General features: G+C 38.9%; 1 protein-coding gene across 2 annotated transcripts; it reads right to left on the bottom strand.

Annotated features, from left to right (window-relative positions):
* Positions 1 to 3801: 3801 nt before the first annotated feature.
* LOC123756440 (thymidine kinase, cytosolic) lies at positions 3802 to 21047 on the bottom strand. 2 transcript variants are annotated; one of them, XM_045739608.2, is made up of 6 exons: positions 20895 to 21047; positions 12497 to 12609; positions 10412 to 10538; positions 9733 to 9942; positions 4576 to 4683; positions 3802 to 4303 (listed from the first exon to the last, which is right to left on the bottom strand). In XM_045739608.2, the coding sequence occupies exons 1-6, from the start codon at positions 20949 to 20951 to the stop codon at positions 4181 to 4183; spliced, it is 738 nt and encodes a 245-aa protein (XP_045595564.2). In that variant the 5' UTR covers positions 20952 to 21047; the 3' UTR covers positions 3802 to 4180. The 2 variants fall into 2 exon arrangements, with proteins under 2 accessions (XP_045595564.2, XP_045595565.2); XM_045739609.2 differs by lacking the exon at positions 20895 to 21047 and adding an exon at positions 14949 to 17845.

The raw sequence follows: 21047 nt of genomic DNA, 5'->3' as shown, positions 1-21047 counted from the left end.
TCATTTTCAAATTACGACTTTTTATACCGAAAATATGCCAATTACTGAAAACGGCGATGGGTCATATTTTGCCCAAACCCCCCTGCAGTTTTCAAAATGTCTGAAATGTCTGAAATTTGACTCCTGAGCGTGATTTTTGAACCGAATTCTGACTCTCTGCACCTATTTTCATTTTCAAATTACGACTTTTTATACCGAAAATATGCCAATTACTGAAAACGGCGATGGGTCATATTTTGCAGAAACCCCCCTGCAGTTTTCAAAATATCTGAAATGTCCGAAATTTGACTCCTGAGCGGGATTTTTGAGCCGAATTCTGACTCTCTGCACCTATTTTCATTTTCAAATTACGATTTTTTATACCGAAAATATGCCAATTACTGAAAACGGCGATGGGTCATATTTTGCCCAAACCCCCCTGCAGTTTTCAAAATGTCTGAAATGTCCGAAATTTGACTCCTGAGCGTGATTTTTGAGCCGAATTCTGACTCTCTCCACCTATTTTCATTTTCAAATTACGACTTTTTATACCGAAATTATGCCAATTACTGAAAACGGCGATGGGTCATATTTTGGCCAAACCCCCCTGCAGTTTTCAAAATATCTGAAATGTCCGAAATTCGACTCCTAAGCGTGATTTTTGAGCCGAATTCTGACTCTCTGCACCTATTTTCATTTTCATATTACGACTTTTTATACCGAAAATATGCCAATTACTGAAAACGGCGATGGGTCATATTTTGCCCAAACTCCCCTGCAGTTTTCAAAATGTCTGAAATGTCCGAAATTTGACTCCTGAGCGTGATTTTTGAGCCGAATTCTGACTCTCTGCACCTATTTTCATTTTCAAATTACTACTTTTTATACCGAAAATATGCCAATTACTGAAAACGGCGATGGGTCATATTTTGCCCAAACCCCCGTGCAGTTTTCAAAATATCTGAAATGTCCGAAATTCGACTCCTAAGCGTGATTTTTGAGCCGAATTCTGACTCTCTGCACCTATTTCCATTTTCAAATTAGGACTTTTTATACCGAAAATATGCCAATTACTGAAAACGGCGATGGGTAATATTTTGCCCAAACCCCCCTGCAGTTTTCAAAATGTCTGAAATGTCCGAAATTTGACTCCTGAGCGTGATTTTTTACTCGAATTCTGACTCTCTGCACCTATTTTCATTTTCAAATTACGACTTTTTATACCGAAAATATGCCAATTACTGAAAACGGCGATGGGTCATATTTTGCCCAAACCCCCCTGCAGTTTTCAAAATGTCTGAAATGTCCGAAATTTGACTCCTGAGCGTGATTTTTTAGCCGAATTCTGACTCTCTGCACCTATTTTCATTTTCAAATTACGACTTTTTATACCGAAAATATGCCAATTACTGAAAACGGCGATGGGTCATATTTTGCCCAAACCCCCGTGCAGTTTTCAAAATATCTGAAATGTCCGAAATTCGACTCCTAAGCGTGATTTTTGAGCCGAATTCTGACTCTCTGCACCTATTTCCATTTTCAAATTAGGACTTTTTATACCGAAAATATGCCAATTACTGAAAACGGCGATGGGTAATATTTTCCCCAAACCCCCCTGCAGTTTTCAAAATGTCTGAAATGTCCGAAATTTGACTCCTGAGCGTGATTTTTTACTCGAATTCTGACTCTGCACCTATTTTCATTTTCAAATTACGACTTTTTATACCGAAATTATGCCAATTACTGAAAACGGCAATGGGTCATATTTTGCCCAAACCCCCGTGCAGTTTTCAAAATATCTGAAATGTCCGAAATTCGACTCCTAAGCGTGATTTTTGAGCCGAATACTGACTCTCTGCACCTATTTCCATTTTCAAATTACGACTTTTTATACCGAAAATATGCCAATTACTGAAAACGGCGATGGGTCATATTTTGCCCAAACTCCCCTGCAGTTTTCAAAATGTCTGAAATGTCCGAAATTTGACTCCTGAGCGTGATTTTTGAGCCGAATTCTGACTCTCTGCACCTATTTTCATTTTCAAATTACGACTTTTTATACCGAAAATATGCCAATTACTGAAAACGGCGATGGGTCATATTTTGCCCAAACCCCCGTGCAGTTTTCAAAATATCTGAAATGTCCGAAATTCGACTCCTAAGCGTGATTTTTGAGCCGAAATCTGACTCTCTCCACCTATTTTCATTTTCAAATTACGACTTTTTATACCGAAAATATGCCAATTACTGAAAACGGCGATGGGTCATATTTTGCCCAAACTCCCCTGCAGTTTTCAAAATGTCTGAAATGTCCGAAATTTGACTCCTGAGCGTTATTCTTGAGCCGAAATCTGACTCTCTCCACCTATTTTCATTTTCAAATTACGACTTTTTATACCGAAAATATGCCAATTACTGAAAACGGCGATGGGTCATATTTTGCCCAAACCCCCCTGCAGTTTTCAAAATATCTGAAATATCCGAATTTTGACTCCTGAGCGTGATTTTTGAGCCGAATTCTGAGACTCTGCACCTATTTTCATTTTCAAATTACGACTTTTTATACTGAAAATATGCCAATTACTGAAAACGGCGATGGGTCATATTTTGCCCAAACCCCTCTGCAGTTTTCAAAATGTCTGAAATGTCCGAAATTTGACTCCTGAACGTGATTTTTGAGCCGAATTCTGACTCTCTGCACCTATTTTCATTTTCAAATTACGACTTTTTATACCGAAAATATTCCAATTACTGAAAACGGCGATGGGTCATATTTTGCCCAAACCCCCGTGCAGTTTTCAAAATATCTGAAATGTCCGAAATTCGACTCCTAAGCGTGATTTTTGAGCCGAATACTGACTCTCTGCACCTATTTCCATTTTCAAATTACGACTTTTTATACCGAAAATATGCCAATTACTGAAAACGGCGATGGGTCATTTAGGAATAGAGTAGACATATTGGGGGGGTGGGGGGTGGGTGGGTTGATATCACTCCGAACTTAGTTTCCTGAAGCTACATCAAAATAATATCAGCTGCATATGCTAGGGTGGCCAATATAAGAGCTGCCTTTACTAACTTGTGTAAAGAACCTTGTATACCACTTTTGCGCATTTGATGGTGCTACATAGCCTTCCCGGTTTGGTGCCTTCTTTTGATAATTACTTACTTGTATACCACATGTTAGGTCAATCCTGGAGTATGCAGCCCCAGCATGAAGTCCTTATCTAGTGAAACAGGACCACAGGCAAACCTCAACTGCTGATAGCACAACTAAGAGTAATATTTCACCTTTGTGTGTATGGGTGTTAACTGTCCACAACCAATTTTTAATCCACATCAAAATTGGAATATGAAGTGGTCATATGGTGCCCATATCTCAAGAAGCACATCAATAAAATGAAAAAGGCACAAAGGCATGCTATAAAATGGCTTTTGGAACTAAAAACTGACCTATGAGGAGACTGGAGGCATTAATTTAATGTGCTAGAAGATAGAGGGAAAAAAAAGTCAATACAGTATTATTGCTACATAGAAAATAGTAACAGAAATCTACAAAATGTACAGTAGATTCTTGAAACCTGCAACTTCAAGAACATGAGGTCGTAGATTCAAGCCGGGTAAACAAATGTGTTGAAAAAATATTTTCTTTTGCTAACAGTAGTAGATAGTCGAGAGAAGGATGTGGATGCCCAAACCTCTATAGTTTTCAAGCACCACATGATAAAGACTGGGCACCATGCATGTAGTTCTCATCCTGTAACTACACTTAGGTTACAGGATGTAGTTACAGCATCTCATCCGCACAGGTTAAGAAAATAATTTTTTTTTTTTATAAATTTTACTATTCAAATACATTTATTTAAAGCACCTTGTGTCATTGGAGTTGAACACTTTATATAAAAAACTATACTGTACATATCCACTGCATATATATTGATTGGAATGATTTTTAATTATTAGGTAAAATTGATTAGAACATCTTTAAGACATATTGAAGTCATCTGCATATAAAAATTATATAATTAAATACTGTACTGCTTAAAAACAAACAATGTAGCTTTTTATGCTTGCAAATTAGTAAAAAAAGTAATTATAGCATGTGTATTAATATCCTTGAAGTTTGATAGCAAATTTCATTTGCATACTTTCATAGATATACAAGGGTTAAAAAATCCTTTAATCTACTTAGCTTTGTCCATCAAATACTTTCCATGTTGCTGTTTTCTTTATTACATGAATTTATGTCTTGTTTAAGTGTTTGTGTGTCCTCTAAAAGGCGTCGTTTGCACAAGCTGAAGGTATCGTTGGACTCCATGTTTTCCTATGAAAGGAATTATTGCCTTGTTAAATTGTACTAAAAAAATGTAATAATTCTAAACACAATGGTCAACTGTTAAACTGCTATAAGCACATAAAAATTACAAAATGTTAAGTGATTCCAATTTAAAAGGAGGAAATGGTTAACATCACTACATTTGGCACCTCAAATTTGAGGATGATTTAGAATACTAATTTTAAACCTGGGATAACATGACAATAAGAAGGAAGAGTTAAAAATGAAAGATACAGCATACATGTTACACTAATACATACCTGAATTGCTTTGAGAGGTTCAGCAGTATGATGTTTTTGTGGAGTAAGACTAAAGTAACATCTTCGACAGGTAGCAATGTATTTATCACAACCGCCAATCACTTCAACCTGTGATATAAAACCTGCATTATATTGCAGAAAATATAGTATTTTTGAGTTCATGGGCCAGAACCCGGCAAGTAATCAAACAGATAATATAATTTACATTAGAAATTTACTTATTACCTTAACTCAAAGTGCATTTCAAGTTAAAAATGAAATTCAGGTTCAGATTCAATTCCTGAATTAAAAATTCTAAAAAATAAATCACTATTTATTGATCTCGGAAAAATTAAAATTATTTCCTGCTAAACCAAGGCCATAAATCATGTAAATTATATTCTGAACCTTCTGCTCCCATAGAAGACTGACAGCTAGCTCAAAATAAAGAGGGGGAACTACTGTATTCTGTGTGAATGTCATTTAATACTAAATAGACAGTTACACTTGCTCTTAATAGAGAAATGAATGGGGGCAACAAAGTGGGGAAAAGACACTATCCTGGGCACAGTTGGGTACTCAAATATATTTTCTGAAAGGGATGGGGGGATGGGGAAAGAGTAAGAGGAGAAACAAGGGAATAGAGGGAGGGAGGGAGGGGAAGTGCACCCAGACACCACTAGCTACCCCTCCTAGTACCCTATTATAAAAAACCACGCACTGAATGTAATGAAATGACTGTCTGGTAGAGCCCAGGTGGTTCCTTGCAACTACCTTGCTGAGATTGCTCTATTCTACAAGTGAAATTAGTTGCACAAGTTCAGTTTGGCCTACCAGGCACCAGAAAATAAGGAGAAACAAGTGCCAAGCTACTTTATAGTGCCACCTGGAAAACAAAAGCAGATGGGAATCTAATAACTCAGCCATCCATAGGCCATAAAAATGGAGACAACATCTGGAGTTTCTGATGCAGGTATACGAGATGCAGAGAAGGTTGAATCAGCAAGGTACAGTGTATGTCAGTGGACTAATCCTCTGAAAAAAAGGGGGAAGCCTCAAAAAAATGCCTGGGTTCAAACACCAGGCTAGAAGAGCCAGAAACCAAGGCTGACCCGGCCACCAAGGATCACCCTCCCTGAAAAAGGCTCCAGTCTGGAAAGAATGCAGAGCAAGAACTGACTCAGGGGTCAGGTAAATGCACCTCACCTCTATCTGTCCACCCAAAAAGCATACATTGCAAGAGCCTTGCAACTGGGCAATGGAACCATGTAGGAAGGAATGTGTTGGTTCCACATCAATGGTAAGAGATCCAGCTCAGGGTAACAAACTCTCAGAGTCATTAGGACACGTCAACTGTGGAAATGGGATGGAACCGAGACAAACCACCTGCGAGGACATTGGAAATGCCTCACATATGGATTGCAGAGCTCAATCCTGTGAATCCAGAAAACGAGCCACCCACAGCTTCCAGCACCACGGGGGTAGAGGATCAGAGATTCCCTACGGTTCGGGCAATGAACCATTGGGAGTGGAGTGGAGTCAGAACACAGCCTGGAGTGAGCCAAATCTTCTGTAATGCTTGCCACACAGCTGCAAACTTGTGCAATATACTGTATGCTCGAAGGAATGGACCCAACTAGAGTACTGGTTCAGTAAAGCATGGTGAACGCTGGTCACAAAAATCCCAACCCACAGCCAACACACCTGTAAAGACAATTAGCAATGAGCTGGAAGGTGCCACAGGACCAAACCCTAAAGAGGAAGCTGGCGAAGGGAAGCCAGGGCCTTTATCTGAAGGCTGCAGCAGCAGTAAAATGCGAGGTACGAGAAGAACCAGTACCCCGAGTCAAACTGCCTAATGGGAAAACTATGCAGGCAAAATTCAGGGTTTAACACAGCCACTCTACCAACTGCCCAGTCACCCGAGGCCGGTCTAAAACCAGATGGGGGATGAACTGTAAACTGAGTAAGGCAGGACTGGTAGATCATTTATGTAGACAAAGAACATCACCAGTGCAAGAAGCGAATCCTGTGGTTCTCCAGTCCGACACATTGCCTCTGATTACTCCCCTCATTTTTCTATCAGAAAATTTTTCATCCATGTTAGAAGCTTACCTGTCACCCCTCCAATATTTTCCAGTTTCCAGAACAACCTCTTATGTGGAACTCTGTCAAAAGCCTTTTTTAGGTCCAAACAGATGCAGTCAATCCAATCATCTCTTTCCTGTAAAATCTCTGTAGCTCGATCATAGAAACTGAGTAATTTCGATACACAGGATCTTCCAGATCGAAAACCATACTGTCTGTCTGATATTATATAATTTTTCTCCAGGTGTTCTACCCATTTAGTTTTTATTATTTTTTCCAATATTTTCACTATTACACTTGTCAATGATACAGGTCTATAATTGAGGGGGTCTTCCCTGCTGCCACTTTAGTAGATTGGAACTATGTTAGCCTTTTTCCACACATTTGCTACGACTCCTGTACACAGGGATGCCTGAAAGATCAGGTGAAGTGGAATGCTGAGCTCAGATGCACATTCTCTCAGAACCCATGGTGAAACTCCATTTGGGCCAACTGCTATGTTTTTACTTAGTTCCTTTAGCATATTTTCCACTTCTTCTCTAGACACCTCTATACACTATGTTGTTCTCTGGAATTCTTATTGTGTCTGGTTCTCTGAAGATTTCATTTTATAGAAACACACTTTGGAACTTTTCATTTAATGTTTCACACATTTCCTTTTCATTTTCAGTGAATCTGTTTCCCATTTTCAAACTCTGGATATTATCCTTTACCTGCAATTTGTTGTTTAATGAATTTGTAGAATAGGTCCGGTTCTGTTTTACATTTATCCGCTATCCCTTTTTCAAAATTTCTTTCTGTCTCTCTCCTTACTGCCGTATAGATGTTTCTCTCATCTTTGTATCGCTGGTATGTTTGGGGGTTTGGCCTCTCCCTATATTGATTCCATTTTTGTGCCTTTTGGTCTCTGGCCACCTTGCAATTTCTGTTGAACCAATTCTGTTTTCTGGCCCTGCATCTCTTATGGTATGAATGTGTATGCCTTCATCATATATTTTGCAAAATTTGGCATACATTTCATTTGCTTCCCTGCCTAGCAACAAGTCTGTTCAATTACACTCGTTAAATTTTGTTTGAAGTTCCCCATAGTCATATCCTCTCTTTAAATCAAGTTTATCAACTGTTTCAATGTCCCCATTTTCTTCTAGATGATATCTTAAAGCATATTTAATGTCTAACAGGACGTGATCACTCTTTCCCAAGGGAGGAAGGTATTGGATGTCAAATATCTCTTCTTTCCTGGTGAATACTAGATCCAGTACTGACGGTACATCTCCTTCCCTCATTCTTGTGGCCTGCTTGATGTGTTGATACAAGAATGTCTCCAGAATGAGGTTCACAAATCTGCATGTCCAAAAGTCCTCCATTCTTGCTTCATAGTCTACTGCTTAAAGTTGAAGTCTTCCAGTATCAAGTCATGATTTATCTTTATCTGCTTGTACAATAATATCTCTCATGACCATTATGAGGCCCTCTCATTTGTCATCCAGTTCTTCCTTTGTCCATGTGTTGCTTGCTGGTGGGCTGTAGGCATTTAAAATTATCAGCTTATCCTGATTCCAGACCTGCAATGCCATTATGTGGCAATTCAGCAGCTGTCTGAAATGCTGCAGAATCAGAGAGGGTCAGAACACATGGGGTTAAATAAAAACCCACAGGAATTCAGATAGTAAGCATCAACTCGGCAGGCAGTAAGAGTGATTGTTGTCTTATAGCAAAGACAACGAACAGCCTTCAAACTTGCAACTGACAAGAGCGGGCTTGGCAGTATCCTGTATGCGTAACTTACCTCGCCAGACCCCCACTGGGAAATACCAGGATCTGCTGGTAATAAACCAGACAGATGCTCCAATGTACTGGTGATGCTTGCCAAAGAGAATAGGAACCATGAGCAACCCCACAACCTATGCTACAAATAGCGCCCATGGCATTCCATATAAAGAAAGTGAGCGAGCCCCCACACAACCTAATGAACGCTGCCAACCAAGACCATATACAGGTCAGACAAATCCTGAAATACCGAGATAAGGCACCCCAAGCTGGAAGGCTGGCCAGAGAAGGAACTCTTAAGTCAGTGCAAGGGCAGTGCTAACACCCAGAAAAGTAACCTCTAGACATGTGTAGCTCTGAGCACAAAAAGCAAAGTTCACAACAAAACCAGACTGAAAAAACATGCTCATGAAGCATATACTATAGTGGAATGATACACTAGCAAAAAAGACCTCCACAGGACAAGTACTAGAGGCCCAGCACTTAGCTTAGAAGTTTTGGAACCTGCTGCAAGATGTGACAAACAAGCACTGCTGCAGTGTTCTAGGTGGTCTCTGTACATCACACAGTGCGTAAGAACTGATTACTGTACATAGCTGATGCCAAACTGAGCTTCGGACCGCCTGGTGGGGGCATTCGTTACCAACAGATGCAACCTATTTTCTTGTTTTGTTTCTTTTGAGTTGTTTTGAGAGCTGTTGTCAATGTCATGGATTTGAGTCTTGTGAACCCAACAGGTGTCTGGATAATTTAGCCAACTTTCTGGATGTTTTCCCAGTGAAATGGTAGAATGTCATTTTATCTAGTGTGAGGTAGGCCAGGTTCTGGCACTGGTTCCAGGTAGGCCAAACAGAATTCATGCAATTTATGTGACTTGTGCAATAGAACAATCTTACTGAGATAGCTACAGAGAGCCATCATAGAAATTCCCCCAGAAAGGCTAATTTTATGGTGAAGAAATTTAGGGAAAACTGGTTCCAGTTTAATATCTCCCATCCCCTATAATGCAGAGAATGGGAGGCTGCTTGAATCACAGTGGTTGGAGGTGGAATTGCCACATCCTTATGCGAACAGGCAGTCTAAATACTTCATAAAATGTCTATGAATGCCTACCATTACATGTATGAGAATCCAAGAAAGCTAGTGTTATCCAACCCTAAAATTTATAAATTTAAATTTAAAGTTACCTTCTTCACACCTAGAAAAATATTAAAAACAAGAAGGTATTTGTTTGTCAGGGGCATCAGCATATTATTGGATGTAGAAAGTGTCAAGATACATGAAAGAAAGTGTCATTACTAGGCAATGACAGACACTTACTGCAGTTTCGGTAGAAGTACGCTTGGTGTAAGATGCTTCCTCATAACATATCATGCACACTGCTGTCAGCTTTACTACAGATTCTGCTAGAGGAACCAAATGAAGAATATTGCCAAACTCTGATCTCTGGTAAGTTCCATCCAATGCTGCCACGATCACAATCTTACCACGGTTAGCCATCTCCTCTGCAAATTCTACTGTGTCTGGGAACTGGAAATAGAAACTTATAAATGTAGTGGCAAAGGGGTATATAGCACCCAACATTAACTGCTTTTTATAGCATCTAAAATATATTAGGTTGTAAATTTACCCCATAAATAATTTGGTTAGTACTACAGTATATATTTTCATCAAAATTAAAGACTTTCTTCTATGACAGTCAGTTCCTTAATATTTATCAGTGGTTTTGCAAATGTCACTTGGCATTAAAAAAAAATTAGTGTTGTGTATCAGAGTTGAAGGTTGAGAGGACGTTTTTGATGGGATGAAACATATGACAAGAGGATTTGTTTGTGGATCAAAATTAAGAACTTTGGCATAAATCACAATAAGAATTAAATTATACATTGTACATATATAAAGGAAAGAAATACAAAGAACAGCAAGAAATAAAATGTAAAAAAGGAATATTAATTTGAGAATAGGGTAATATCTGGGATGTGTATGATACTGTACTTACAAACTGTCCTTCATCTACTCCAATGACACTATATTCCAAAGCTTTTTCTTTTAGACTTTTCAGCTGGGTAGCCGAAATTGCAGGAAGGACTTGTTGGTCGTGAGTTGCAATGCCATTCATATCATATCTGGAAATTAAGCTTTTATTAGTGATCAAAGCCAGTGATATATCATATGGGATTTTACAGACTGATGGTTTCCTACATTACCAAACTGTGACAATAAGCAAAGGTTCTACATTATATATGAATGAATGAATGAATGTGTGTGTGACACACACAGAGTATGAATATGAGCAAATGAGTACATGCATGGAAGGGAAGCTTGAATGAACAACCCAGATCCTATCCTGCAAACAGAACTACTGCCATACTCCTTGACCTCTAATGTATACACATCTTCATAACATTAATTGTAACTGTTCGTCAGGCTGCGAGCAGCCGCGTCTAACAGCCTGGTTGATCAGTCCAGCAACCAGGAGGCCTGGTCGACGACCGGGCCGCGGGGACACTAAGCCCCGGAAGCACCTCAAGGTAGCCAACTCCTTTCCATAATTGTGTTAAACACCTTAAGACATTTGAACATACTTGTTTCTGATGTCTGGTATAATTACCAGTACTAGTAATAGAATTATTAATGATGGTATTAAGCATTCCATGTGGATTCCATTACGTGTTTGTCACTAAATTTATTGTACGTACTGATCTGTTACTTGAAGAATATGCTCTTTTAAAAGTCTTATTATAACCTTGAATTGCTTATATCATTCATAATGCAACCTGCAATCATTGGAAACATAGATGGTTAACTATTATGAATAACAAGTTGCATACTATTAAACCATGACCTATCCCCATGGCCTTCCTCCTACCACTAAAAAGAAACGAGACTTTTCTAGATATGCTCAGTATTGGCAAAATTATATTAACTCGTGAAGCCTTGGTAACGAAGACCTGCATTTTACTATCAGAACTGCATTGTCCCACTTGTCTTATGCCTTTTAGCTCTAGCACTGGCATGACGAGATGTGTAAAGAATGTTATAATACAGTAGTCTGTTACAGATGGAGCTATGATCTTCCAAGTTTTATGCTTTTTTTATTTATTTAGATTGTCTATAAGTAGCCTGAAAAATATAACATCAAGATTTCAACAAAAATGTCCAAAATTGAAATGTAAACTATAGTAGCTATTCCATCTATCAAACTACCTTGCATGTGATTTATGACTTTATAAAAAATTATTCTACTTCAGCCCCTCTTTATATTTTTTATAATTTAATTATAATAAAATCAGTAGACTTATTACAAGTACAGTGGAACCTCGGTTCTCATATGCCCGTTCTCGTATTTTTCTGTACTCTTACTCAATTTTTCCAAAAAATATGATTCGGTACTCATTGTTTGCCTTGGTTTTCGGAATTTGTTCATACATGAACGGGTTCACCGCGAGCGTAGCTCTTCAGTTTACCAGTGTCTCCCGTCTAGTGATGATCACACTTGAATTCTTTGTGAAGAATTTAATTGTTTTTGTGCTTTTTTTGGTTTCTGAACATAAAAGTTTGAAACAATGTGATGTCTCACTACAGACAAGTGATAAAATACAGGGAAAAGCAAGTGTCTATAGACAGATTCTTAGCAAGACAAGCAAGCAAGCAAGCAGTGAGCCACAACCAGGTCCTAGTGGTATGCCTGGAAAATGTAAGAGAGAGAGTACCCCAGAAATGTCATCACGAATGTTATAATGGCAGGAGACTTCCCTTCCAAACACTAATACCTCTCCTCCTCCTCCCCCCTTCCTCACTGTCTTCCATACGCCAACAAGAGTCCTCAATAAAGGTAAGGTACCCAAGAGTATTATTCTGTATAAAATGTATTTTTTTAGTTAATATATTTGGGGGTGTGGAATAGATTATTTCAATTTACGTTATTTTTTTATAGGAAAATTTGTTTCAGTTTTTGTATTTTTCAGTTTTCATACTGTCTTTAGGAATGGATTAACTACGAAAAATGTGGTACCCCTGTACCTGTACTGTACTGAGAACAAACTGATATTTTAAAATTAAGAAAAATGAAGCACCATCTTACCTAGTGTCATTAGCATACTTGATAATAAGAACCTGATGTTTACTAATCTGGTATCGTTTAAGACGCCTCATCAGCTCTGTTGTTTTACCAGAAAACATGGGTCCAAAGATGATCTGAAATGATAGAACATTCTATAATCAACAAAATCCTCTCTCAAGCTCTTCCTACAAAATAAAGCAGTTTGCTAAGTTCTACACCAGTTTCATGAGAATTTGTTAATGTTTGCCACATTAGTTACATGTCCACATTTTGTAAATTTACAAGTATTTTGTCAGCTGATTATTGAATAGTATGTAACGCCCACACTGTAAGACGAGACTAGATGGTTTCCATTCCCATACAGTAATGATCTCCCTCCCATTGAATGTAGTTTGTTGGGCCTCCTGGTGCAATACTGCACAAACCACTTACACATTTTGCTAGCATTCCTAAATCTAAAACAAAAAATGGCAGACCAATTTCTTTCAACAAAACACCCTCCTAATAAAAGAAGTCACTGGCTCTGTTTTCATTACTCGACAATATTGAAGAAAAATTGTTTTTCTGGGGGGAGCCCCTTGGCTCCCTGGAGTTATCCAGGCTGATATGCTGATGTCAGACTTTGGCATCAGTCATGTGTATGGAGTTCTGTGGGCCTATCGGGGCCCACGAGCCAGAACCTGGCCCCCTCAGAGGCATGGGAAGCAATGGCTTATAGAAACCCCCGTGTGGTTGGAAGCATTCTATGTCTGCCATCGACTGGGTCCAGCACCCAGAAAGGTAAGCGTCCCAAAACAAACCCCTATTCTGGTGAAAATTGCTACAGAAAGCTGAACAAGTGGATAGAACTCCCCAAAAAGAAACTAGCAAACGAGCATGACATCACACATTGCCGCGCCACTGTCTGCACAGCTCCCCCCTCCCCGGGAGGGGGAAGGGGGGGGGGGAGTTCTATTCACTTGTTTGGCTTTTTTTTAGCAATTTTCAAAAGAATAGGGGTTTGTTTTGGGACGCTTACCTTTCTGGGTGCCTGATCCGGTCGATGGCAGACCTAGAATGCTTTCAACCCACATGAGTTTCTATAGGCCATTGCTCCCCATGCCTCTCTGAGGGGGTCAGGTTCTGGCTCGTGGGCCCTGGTAGGCCCACAGAACTCCATACACATGACTGCTGCCAAAGTCTGACATCAGCATATCAGCCTGGATAGCTCCGGGGAGCCTCCAGGTCTCACCCAGAAAATGGTGTTTCATTACTTATGCTCTAATATCCTATGATCTTTATTTTTTAAGGATTAAAAAAAAAAAAAGTGTCCCCGGGTTTAACAAATTTTTTATGTTTTATCATTTGAGTGCAAGAGAAGAAACAAAAATGCAGTTATGGTAAGTACTGTATGAAGTTCAGAGCTTTTGAAAACTGGAGGAATAGATCTGAAGAATAGATTTAGAAAAGTAAGCATATAAAAACCAATTGTACAGTAGGGAAAAATATTCCAACCCAAGTTGTGAATACACAAAGAGCACAGCAGTTATTGCAAAAATATAATCTTGAAAAAAATCACCAAATACTGTATAATGCTTTCAAGTAACCCTGGTATTCACCTGAAAGGTATGCCAAAGTTTTGAGGAACAAGGAGATGAAGCTATAAATTTTGTCACTTGTTCTTGTAAAGGACAGATGGGACAAGAATACAGTATGACAATTGAAAACAAGGTTTAGGTTGATACAGTGTTGCTTTTGCATTTCCCATTTATTGTAAGAAGACAAGTCCCGGTATTAAAAGCACTGGTTAGGAAGTTTGGTTAGTTGTGGTTGTTTAGTACAGTACTGTATATGGATTTTTTTATATAGGCTATATGAAATCTGGAAAGCATTTACCCAAAAAAAATACAGAAATGAAACCAAGGGACTGATTAACATAAATCTTGTCTAAAATCTTAAAGAGTGGAGTATTAAGGCAAAGTAATTATAAGAAGAAAGCACCAAGCAATTATGACTTGTGTAGCATTTGGAAGGAATATGACGCCAAGGGTTTGGAACCGGAGAGTGGGAGGGAATGGTGTCCAACAACTTTGACAGTTGGGGGATTGAAAGCTGACCTGCAAGAAGCGAGGTCGTCATTCTACTGTCCAATCAAAGTGGACAGTAGAGTGGAGTATTAAGGGAGTGAGTATTGGGGAAATGGAATATTAAGACACTTATATTTGTCAAAACATAAGGGGAAATGCTAAAATAAAAATAAATGGCAAAGCATGAGGGTACAGTACATCTGTAGCAAAGGAGGATGGTAATAGAGAAGTTATGAAAAATTAGACAATTAAATTTGTTAGACTTTGAGTCAAAGAGTTACATGAAGTAAGTAATATCAAAAGAAGGTACCAAGCTGGGGAATACTGTATTGTAATTATAAAAAAAAAAGTACATGAGGAGCATCACAATGCTTGAAAAAGTACAATAAAATAATTTTTCTACTAACCAGCTAAAAATGATGGAATTCACAGCAGTAGTTTTTTCCATGCAAATTATATCACAGTTTAATATGACAAAGTTTTGCCAAAGATCATCTCCACAATATGCCAATGCCCCCTTTTCTCAGCTTCCTGGGCAGGAGTGCTGTCAGACAAGTTCAATAAATCCTTTGTGGCCTTCCAATGCAATAGCAACATTACACCTTGATCAAACCCTCTTACACAGCAGTGGTGTAGGGCCGTGTTGCCACACACATCTCTGAGGTCCACGTGAGCACCATGAGTAACCAGACACTGCATAATATCAAGATTGCAATTCTGGGCAGCTATATGAAGAGAGGATAATCTCCTGCTAGATGTTTGTTGATTAGGATCAGCTCCTTGGCTTAATAATACTTTGGTCAAGTGAAGATGTTCGTGTGTCACAGCAGTATGTAAAGCTGAGTAGCCGTCGCTATTGCAGGCATTAATGGACATAGTATTAAAGGTTTCAGATGATTCTTGATTAAGATTAATGTTAGGGGCACATTCTGAACACTGACACAGTGGGTGGCACAAGGCCCTGGGTGCTAACGAACTTTCACTATTGGTAGTCTTCTCTTCTATACCAAGATAAAAGCATGCTAATTTAACATCACCAACCTTAACAGCTTTAAGCATCTTTTCTATATGTTTCATATGTTTAGAATCATGACAATTAATACTTTGGTAAACTTCTGAACTTTCAGTACATTTATCAAAGTTTAATTTAGTTTCTTCTGGACAGCCAGTAGGACTTTTAAAATTCACATCTATTCTTACATAGCTCTCAAGTTCATCTTTCCTCACTTCAGCATCTAATATAAGTCTTGCAATGTGACGATTGTGTGCACAGTCTAAAGCAGTAAGTTTCCTGTTATTGTAAACCTTCAACTTTAATCCTAATATAACTATTCGATCAATAAGTAATTCCACAATGGCAGAATATCCCCACCTACTTGCAAGGTGCAGTGGAGTATCAAGCACATTATTTTGTGCATTTATTGTAATATCACAACCAACAGACTCTGCATAAAAGAGCAAGGCCTTAACACAAGCAACTTGGCCATTTAATGAACACAGATGTAATGGTGTATTTGAATCGCCATCACATTTATTGATATCAGCACCAGCATGGAGCAGCAACAAGACAGCATTTTGATGTCCTCGCTGAGCAGCATAATGCAATGGTGTTGCACCCCGGAAATCTGTCGCATGCAAATCGGCTCCAAGATCAATTAACATATCAACAATTGCTGGACGTCCAAATATACAAGCAACATGAAGACCCGTATACCCCCTTTCTTCTCTTGTGTGAATGGTTGGCATTATGTCCTTCTTAGGTTTTGACATCAACTTTTCACATCGATCACATGAGCACAATGGGTGACACAGTTGAGCATCAGACTCTACCAAACTTGGCTCACTCTCGGCTTCCTTTTCAAAAGGCTTGTACTTTCCATCTAAAATATCTTTCACATCTTCTACTCTTCCCAAGCGAATACACTCAAAGAAACGAGCCATAGGATCAACCCCATTATATCCAAGAGCCTCCTCCATGCTCTTCAAGACAGGGCTTGACGTGCATCCAGGTTGCAAAACAGAGTCAGCTTCAGGGGTTGTCGAGCCAAATAGGGATCCAGAATATAGGTGCTCAATTGCTGCCTCAAGTGATGAAATATTAAAACTCTGTTCCCCACTATCACTACTAGATGCAGAGAAGCGAAAAAACTTCAGGAATGTTATGTGGGCATACCAGTTAGGTAAATTTGCTTTAACTACTAAGAATAGTAATGTTGGTAGCAACTCATCAGATGAAACAATAGCACCAGTTGAAGTTACTAGTAAAATGGCTCTCTTCAGGCAACCCAACTTACCAAGTGGAGTACTGTGGCCTTCAATGCTGGCCAACTCGAACTTAGCCTTTGTAAGATTGAATAACTGTGGGTCAATGTCTAAATCTCTTACTTGTAAATCTGAAAGATTCTTAATCACTCTATTAAGTCTGGCATCTTCTTCAGCTTTACAAGCAGCAATACCTTTAATCAGTTGCTTGTAGATGCCATGCAACACATAAGTTTCCACTGCTAACTTCACAGCGTCAAGAAGATATTGATCTGTTTTAGTTTTTTCTCCAAGTCGAGGGTCAGACAGTGTGACTTGTATGGCTTCAGAGAACAAGGCGCTTCCAAGGTCACGCAAAGTTTGCAGAGTTTCCTCTTCTAATGTTGGGTTTTTTAATAGAAAATCTTGGATTAGAATATCTAATCCTTCAAGTACCTTCCCACCTCCACCTTCTGTCCACAGGAGGTCGACGCAATCCCTCAAACAGTTCAGTATAACAAGATCTGTGCAGCTTGAGGGTGCAAATGCATGGGAAGCATAGAGTGGATCTTCAAGGCACATAACTTTGTACTTTCTCATGTCATCATCATAATATGTCTCTTCGAACAGAATATGCACTGAATGAGGATTCGACACACTATTCTCCAGTACCAAGACATTACCGTTTAACACAACATTCCTGTCATTCAACGTTCTAAAATGCGTCTCAGGTAACTCCTCACAGGGTACTAAAACGTGGCCAAAGATGTCATCCTGCCCCAGAGCGTACTTGGGTAACGCCCCCGTTCTAGGAGCACAGATGATCCAGCCTAACTGGACCGCTTGCTCGAACACATCCACGTACTCCCTCTGAAGCACCTGGAAGAAGCTGTTTTCTGCCAAGTCCTCATCGTATCTCTCCATCGTGGACGTTACTGGGCGTCTCAAAACCGGTAAAACCGGTAGAGGAAGACTATCTCGACCGAAAGAGGTAACACTAGCCTCTGCCAGAGTCCCGTGATCAACGTCATCACCGCCACTCACACTAACCCAAACAACTTGTCTGAAGCGCCCTCGTACACCGCTAACTATTGTTCCTCAGTAACATTAAACACTTTTTGTTTTTTTTCCGTATAAAACAATGGGGACTGCAACAAAGAAAATGTATACATGTTCAAGTATGTTTATCAAGACAATAAAATACATCTCAAAGGGATAGAGTAGCTTTAAAAAAAAATTTATTAACAAAATTAGGTATACGCAGCAATGTGCTGCTACCCTATTCTATATACTACCCTACTATATACTTGAGTGTAGATCAAGAACTAGCTATAGGTTCAACTATTATTCCCATCTCACAGGATGGTTAGTCATACGTGAAATTAGGGGAAGATAAGAGTAGCTTAGGCTACTTCTACCCCCCAAAAGTATACATGACGAAATATTAAGGTTATGCGATGTGATGTATAATGTATACAACTACTGTATAGTCGTTGTAGTCTTTATAGTTATACGCTCATTGCTAATCTGATATCAGCTTTATCCTTTTTTAATTGAATACAGATTATGTTTGTCAAATTTACTTTGATTGCCAACATCTCCTATACTTGCTTATCTAATGACCACGTATCGCAACGTTAGCTTCAGTGCCGCAACTAACAATTTATTCATTTATTTATTTATTTATTAATATACAATTAGGTACATTGGGTTTATAAGAGTACAGAGACTTGAAGTTTTACATTCTTGTAAAGCCACTAGCACGCATAGCGTTTCGGGCAGATCCTTAATCTAACATATAATTTTAAGAAGGTAATTTCTAGCAAAATTAAAAAAAAAAAATTACAGGTACATTGTAAGAAAGTATAAAAATACATTGCAAGAGAGTATAACAAAATACACTGTATAAGAAACTTAAAAAAAGTAGGTATATTAAAGTAAACTTAAGGGTTATCCACAGGTACATTTTAGCATAATTTGAAGATTATTGATCAAATCATTACCCTTATAACTTGGTCATAAATTTGTAGAAAAACAAAATAGTAACTGTTTAGAGCCTTTATAACAGGTCCACTTAATGAACTGGATAAGCATAAAAATTTATACCCAGGGATAAAGTAATATAATTATCATGAAAACCCGTCCTCGACTCGAGTCCATTACATCCATCGGTCGACCCAACAGACGCATTCATGAATTTTTACATGCCATTTATTCAAAACGGGGATTTTCTCAAATACAAATTAATGTTGTAATATATTGACATATTGTGCATATATAGGTATAGGTTAGGTTAGGTGTTTAGATTCTGTTGGCGATTATTTGTATTTGTAGTACGTGGGTGAAGCATTTATAGCAACACGCCCTTGACTCTGTGGTTCGAACAAAATTCGTCAGGGAAGCCCTTGTTCCGGAAGTGTTCGAACGAAATCAGTTGTGAGTCGTGTGTAAACCGTTTTTCATTTATAAACTGGGGGTTTGCCAGGTGCATGAAATCATTTTTGAGTCTTTGTTTGGAGAACAGGTTGATTTATGACCCACCCGGGAATCGAACGGGGTATCCCAGATTTGCAAAGCGCGAACCAAGCCAACTGTACCACAAGTACAGTACCAGTACCACAAGTACAGTACCACAAGTAAAGACTGTACCTCTCTCAACCAGTTTAAGTTAAAAGCGAAGCTATACCTAATAAATTCCCTGTAACCTACCTTACCCTTCTATTGTCAACCAATGTCTGTTTTTTTTCTTTAAAGAGCGCTGTTTGTCGACATAATTGTATTTGTGCTGCTTTTTCATCTATGTTTTCATTTCTTGTTTTCATTCTACTCATTATGCTCAATTAGTATTAAGCTTGTCATTTAAGTTTATCATGCCCGAAACGCTTTGCGTAATAGTGGCTTTAGGCATTGTATGTACTAGCTATACCTATAAGTTAAACAATCCTTGTAAATATTTATTGTATGTATGTACCTTACCTAAATAAAATTGTATTGTATTGTATTGTTGTATAGTAACCCTATCCTCAGTGGGGGTTTGTACCCTCGTGGTAATGACTGCAGAACTACTACGTAATTAGTGTTATTATCTAGCCGGAGCCGGTCGGCCGAGCGGACAGCACACTGGACTTGTGATCCTGTGGTCCCGGGTTCGATCCCGGGCGCCGGCGAGAAACAATGGACAGAGTTTCTTTCACCCTATGCCCCTGTTACCTAGTAGTAAAATAGGTACCTGGGTGTTAGTCAGCTGTCACGGGCTGCTTCCTGAGGGTGGAGGCCTGGTCGAGGACCGGGTCGCGGGGACACTAAAGCCCCGAAATCATCTCAAGATAACCTCAAGAAGATCCTATAACCCTATTCATGGTTAGGTTCAAAACCGCGTATTACTTTCAAGCGTGAAAGATGAAATTGAAAAATATTTGAGTGTTCCCTAAAATTTTATTTGAAAGAAAACTTAAGGCTGAGCGCATATCAAAGAAAACGAGTTTATCATATTTTATAATTATATTTACAACATTAATATACTGTATTTATAACTTCAGAATAGTCTCTATTTTGGACAAAGGTTCACTTGCCAGTTTACAAGCAGACTATTATTGGAACCTTAATATACTTTCAGACCATCACAAATAACTAGATAACAATAGAGGCAAAACGTACACAAAACATTCGCGCCAAAACCACAAAATTTACCGCCAAATTCGCCAGTTATTGTCAACCATCCAGTAAACGACCGCTTTACACTGGTTTCAAATTGGCTTAAGAATGCTCACGACCAAAACGTGTTATTAAGCACTGGTATCCAAGGTTTTATTATTGATTTCCATGCTATAATGCATGATGATAATATTTAGAAAGGTGAATCACTATATGAATGGGTACATAACGTTATGATTCGCATCATGATTTCACAAGAATCACACCACACGCTTGCAGATACATACGAAGGCATTTGTGATATATTATAAAACCACTGTATCTAAACAAAATCTTAATAAGTGCGGAGGATTACCGTCTACTGGGGCCATGTGTGCAGCTACCTGTTATTCACGATCAACCATTAAGGAAGTTAAGCAGTTCCAACCTATCTCCTTTGAAACTGACATTTTACTTGCCTGTATCTGTCCTTTGCCGCCATTACTGAGCAGAGGAACTGATGATAAATGAGCCATGACAGATGAGCAGAGATGCCTTCCACCCGCGCCGGTCCTGTGAACTCTGCGGCGTCTCCCGCTGCCAGCAGCTGCTTGCCAGATACTTTTACTGCT

The sequence above is a fragment of the Procambarus clarkii genome, chromosome 25, assembly GCF_040958095.1.
Source record: "Procambarus clarkii isolate CNS0578487 chromosome 25, FALCON_Pclarkii_2.0, whole genome shotgun sequence".
In the NCBI taxonomy this organism is placed as follows: domain Eukaryota; kingdom Metazoa; phylum Arthropoda; class Malacostraca; order Decapoda; family Cambaridae; genus Procambarus; species Procambarus clarkii.
The sequence above is the reverse complement of the archived record's forward strand: the minus strand, read 5'-3'. Positions and strand labels throughout refer to the sequence as shown.

Coding starts and splice junctions, on each gene's coding strand:
- LOC123756440 (XM_045739609.2), bottom strand. CDS start 17,706: ATGGAGAGATACGATGAGGACTTGGCAGAAAACAGCTTCTTCCAGGTG.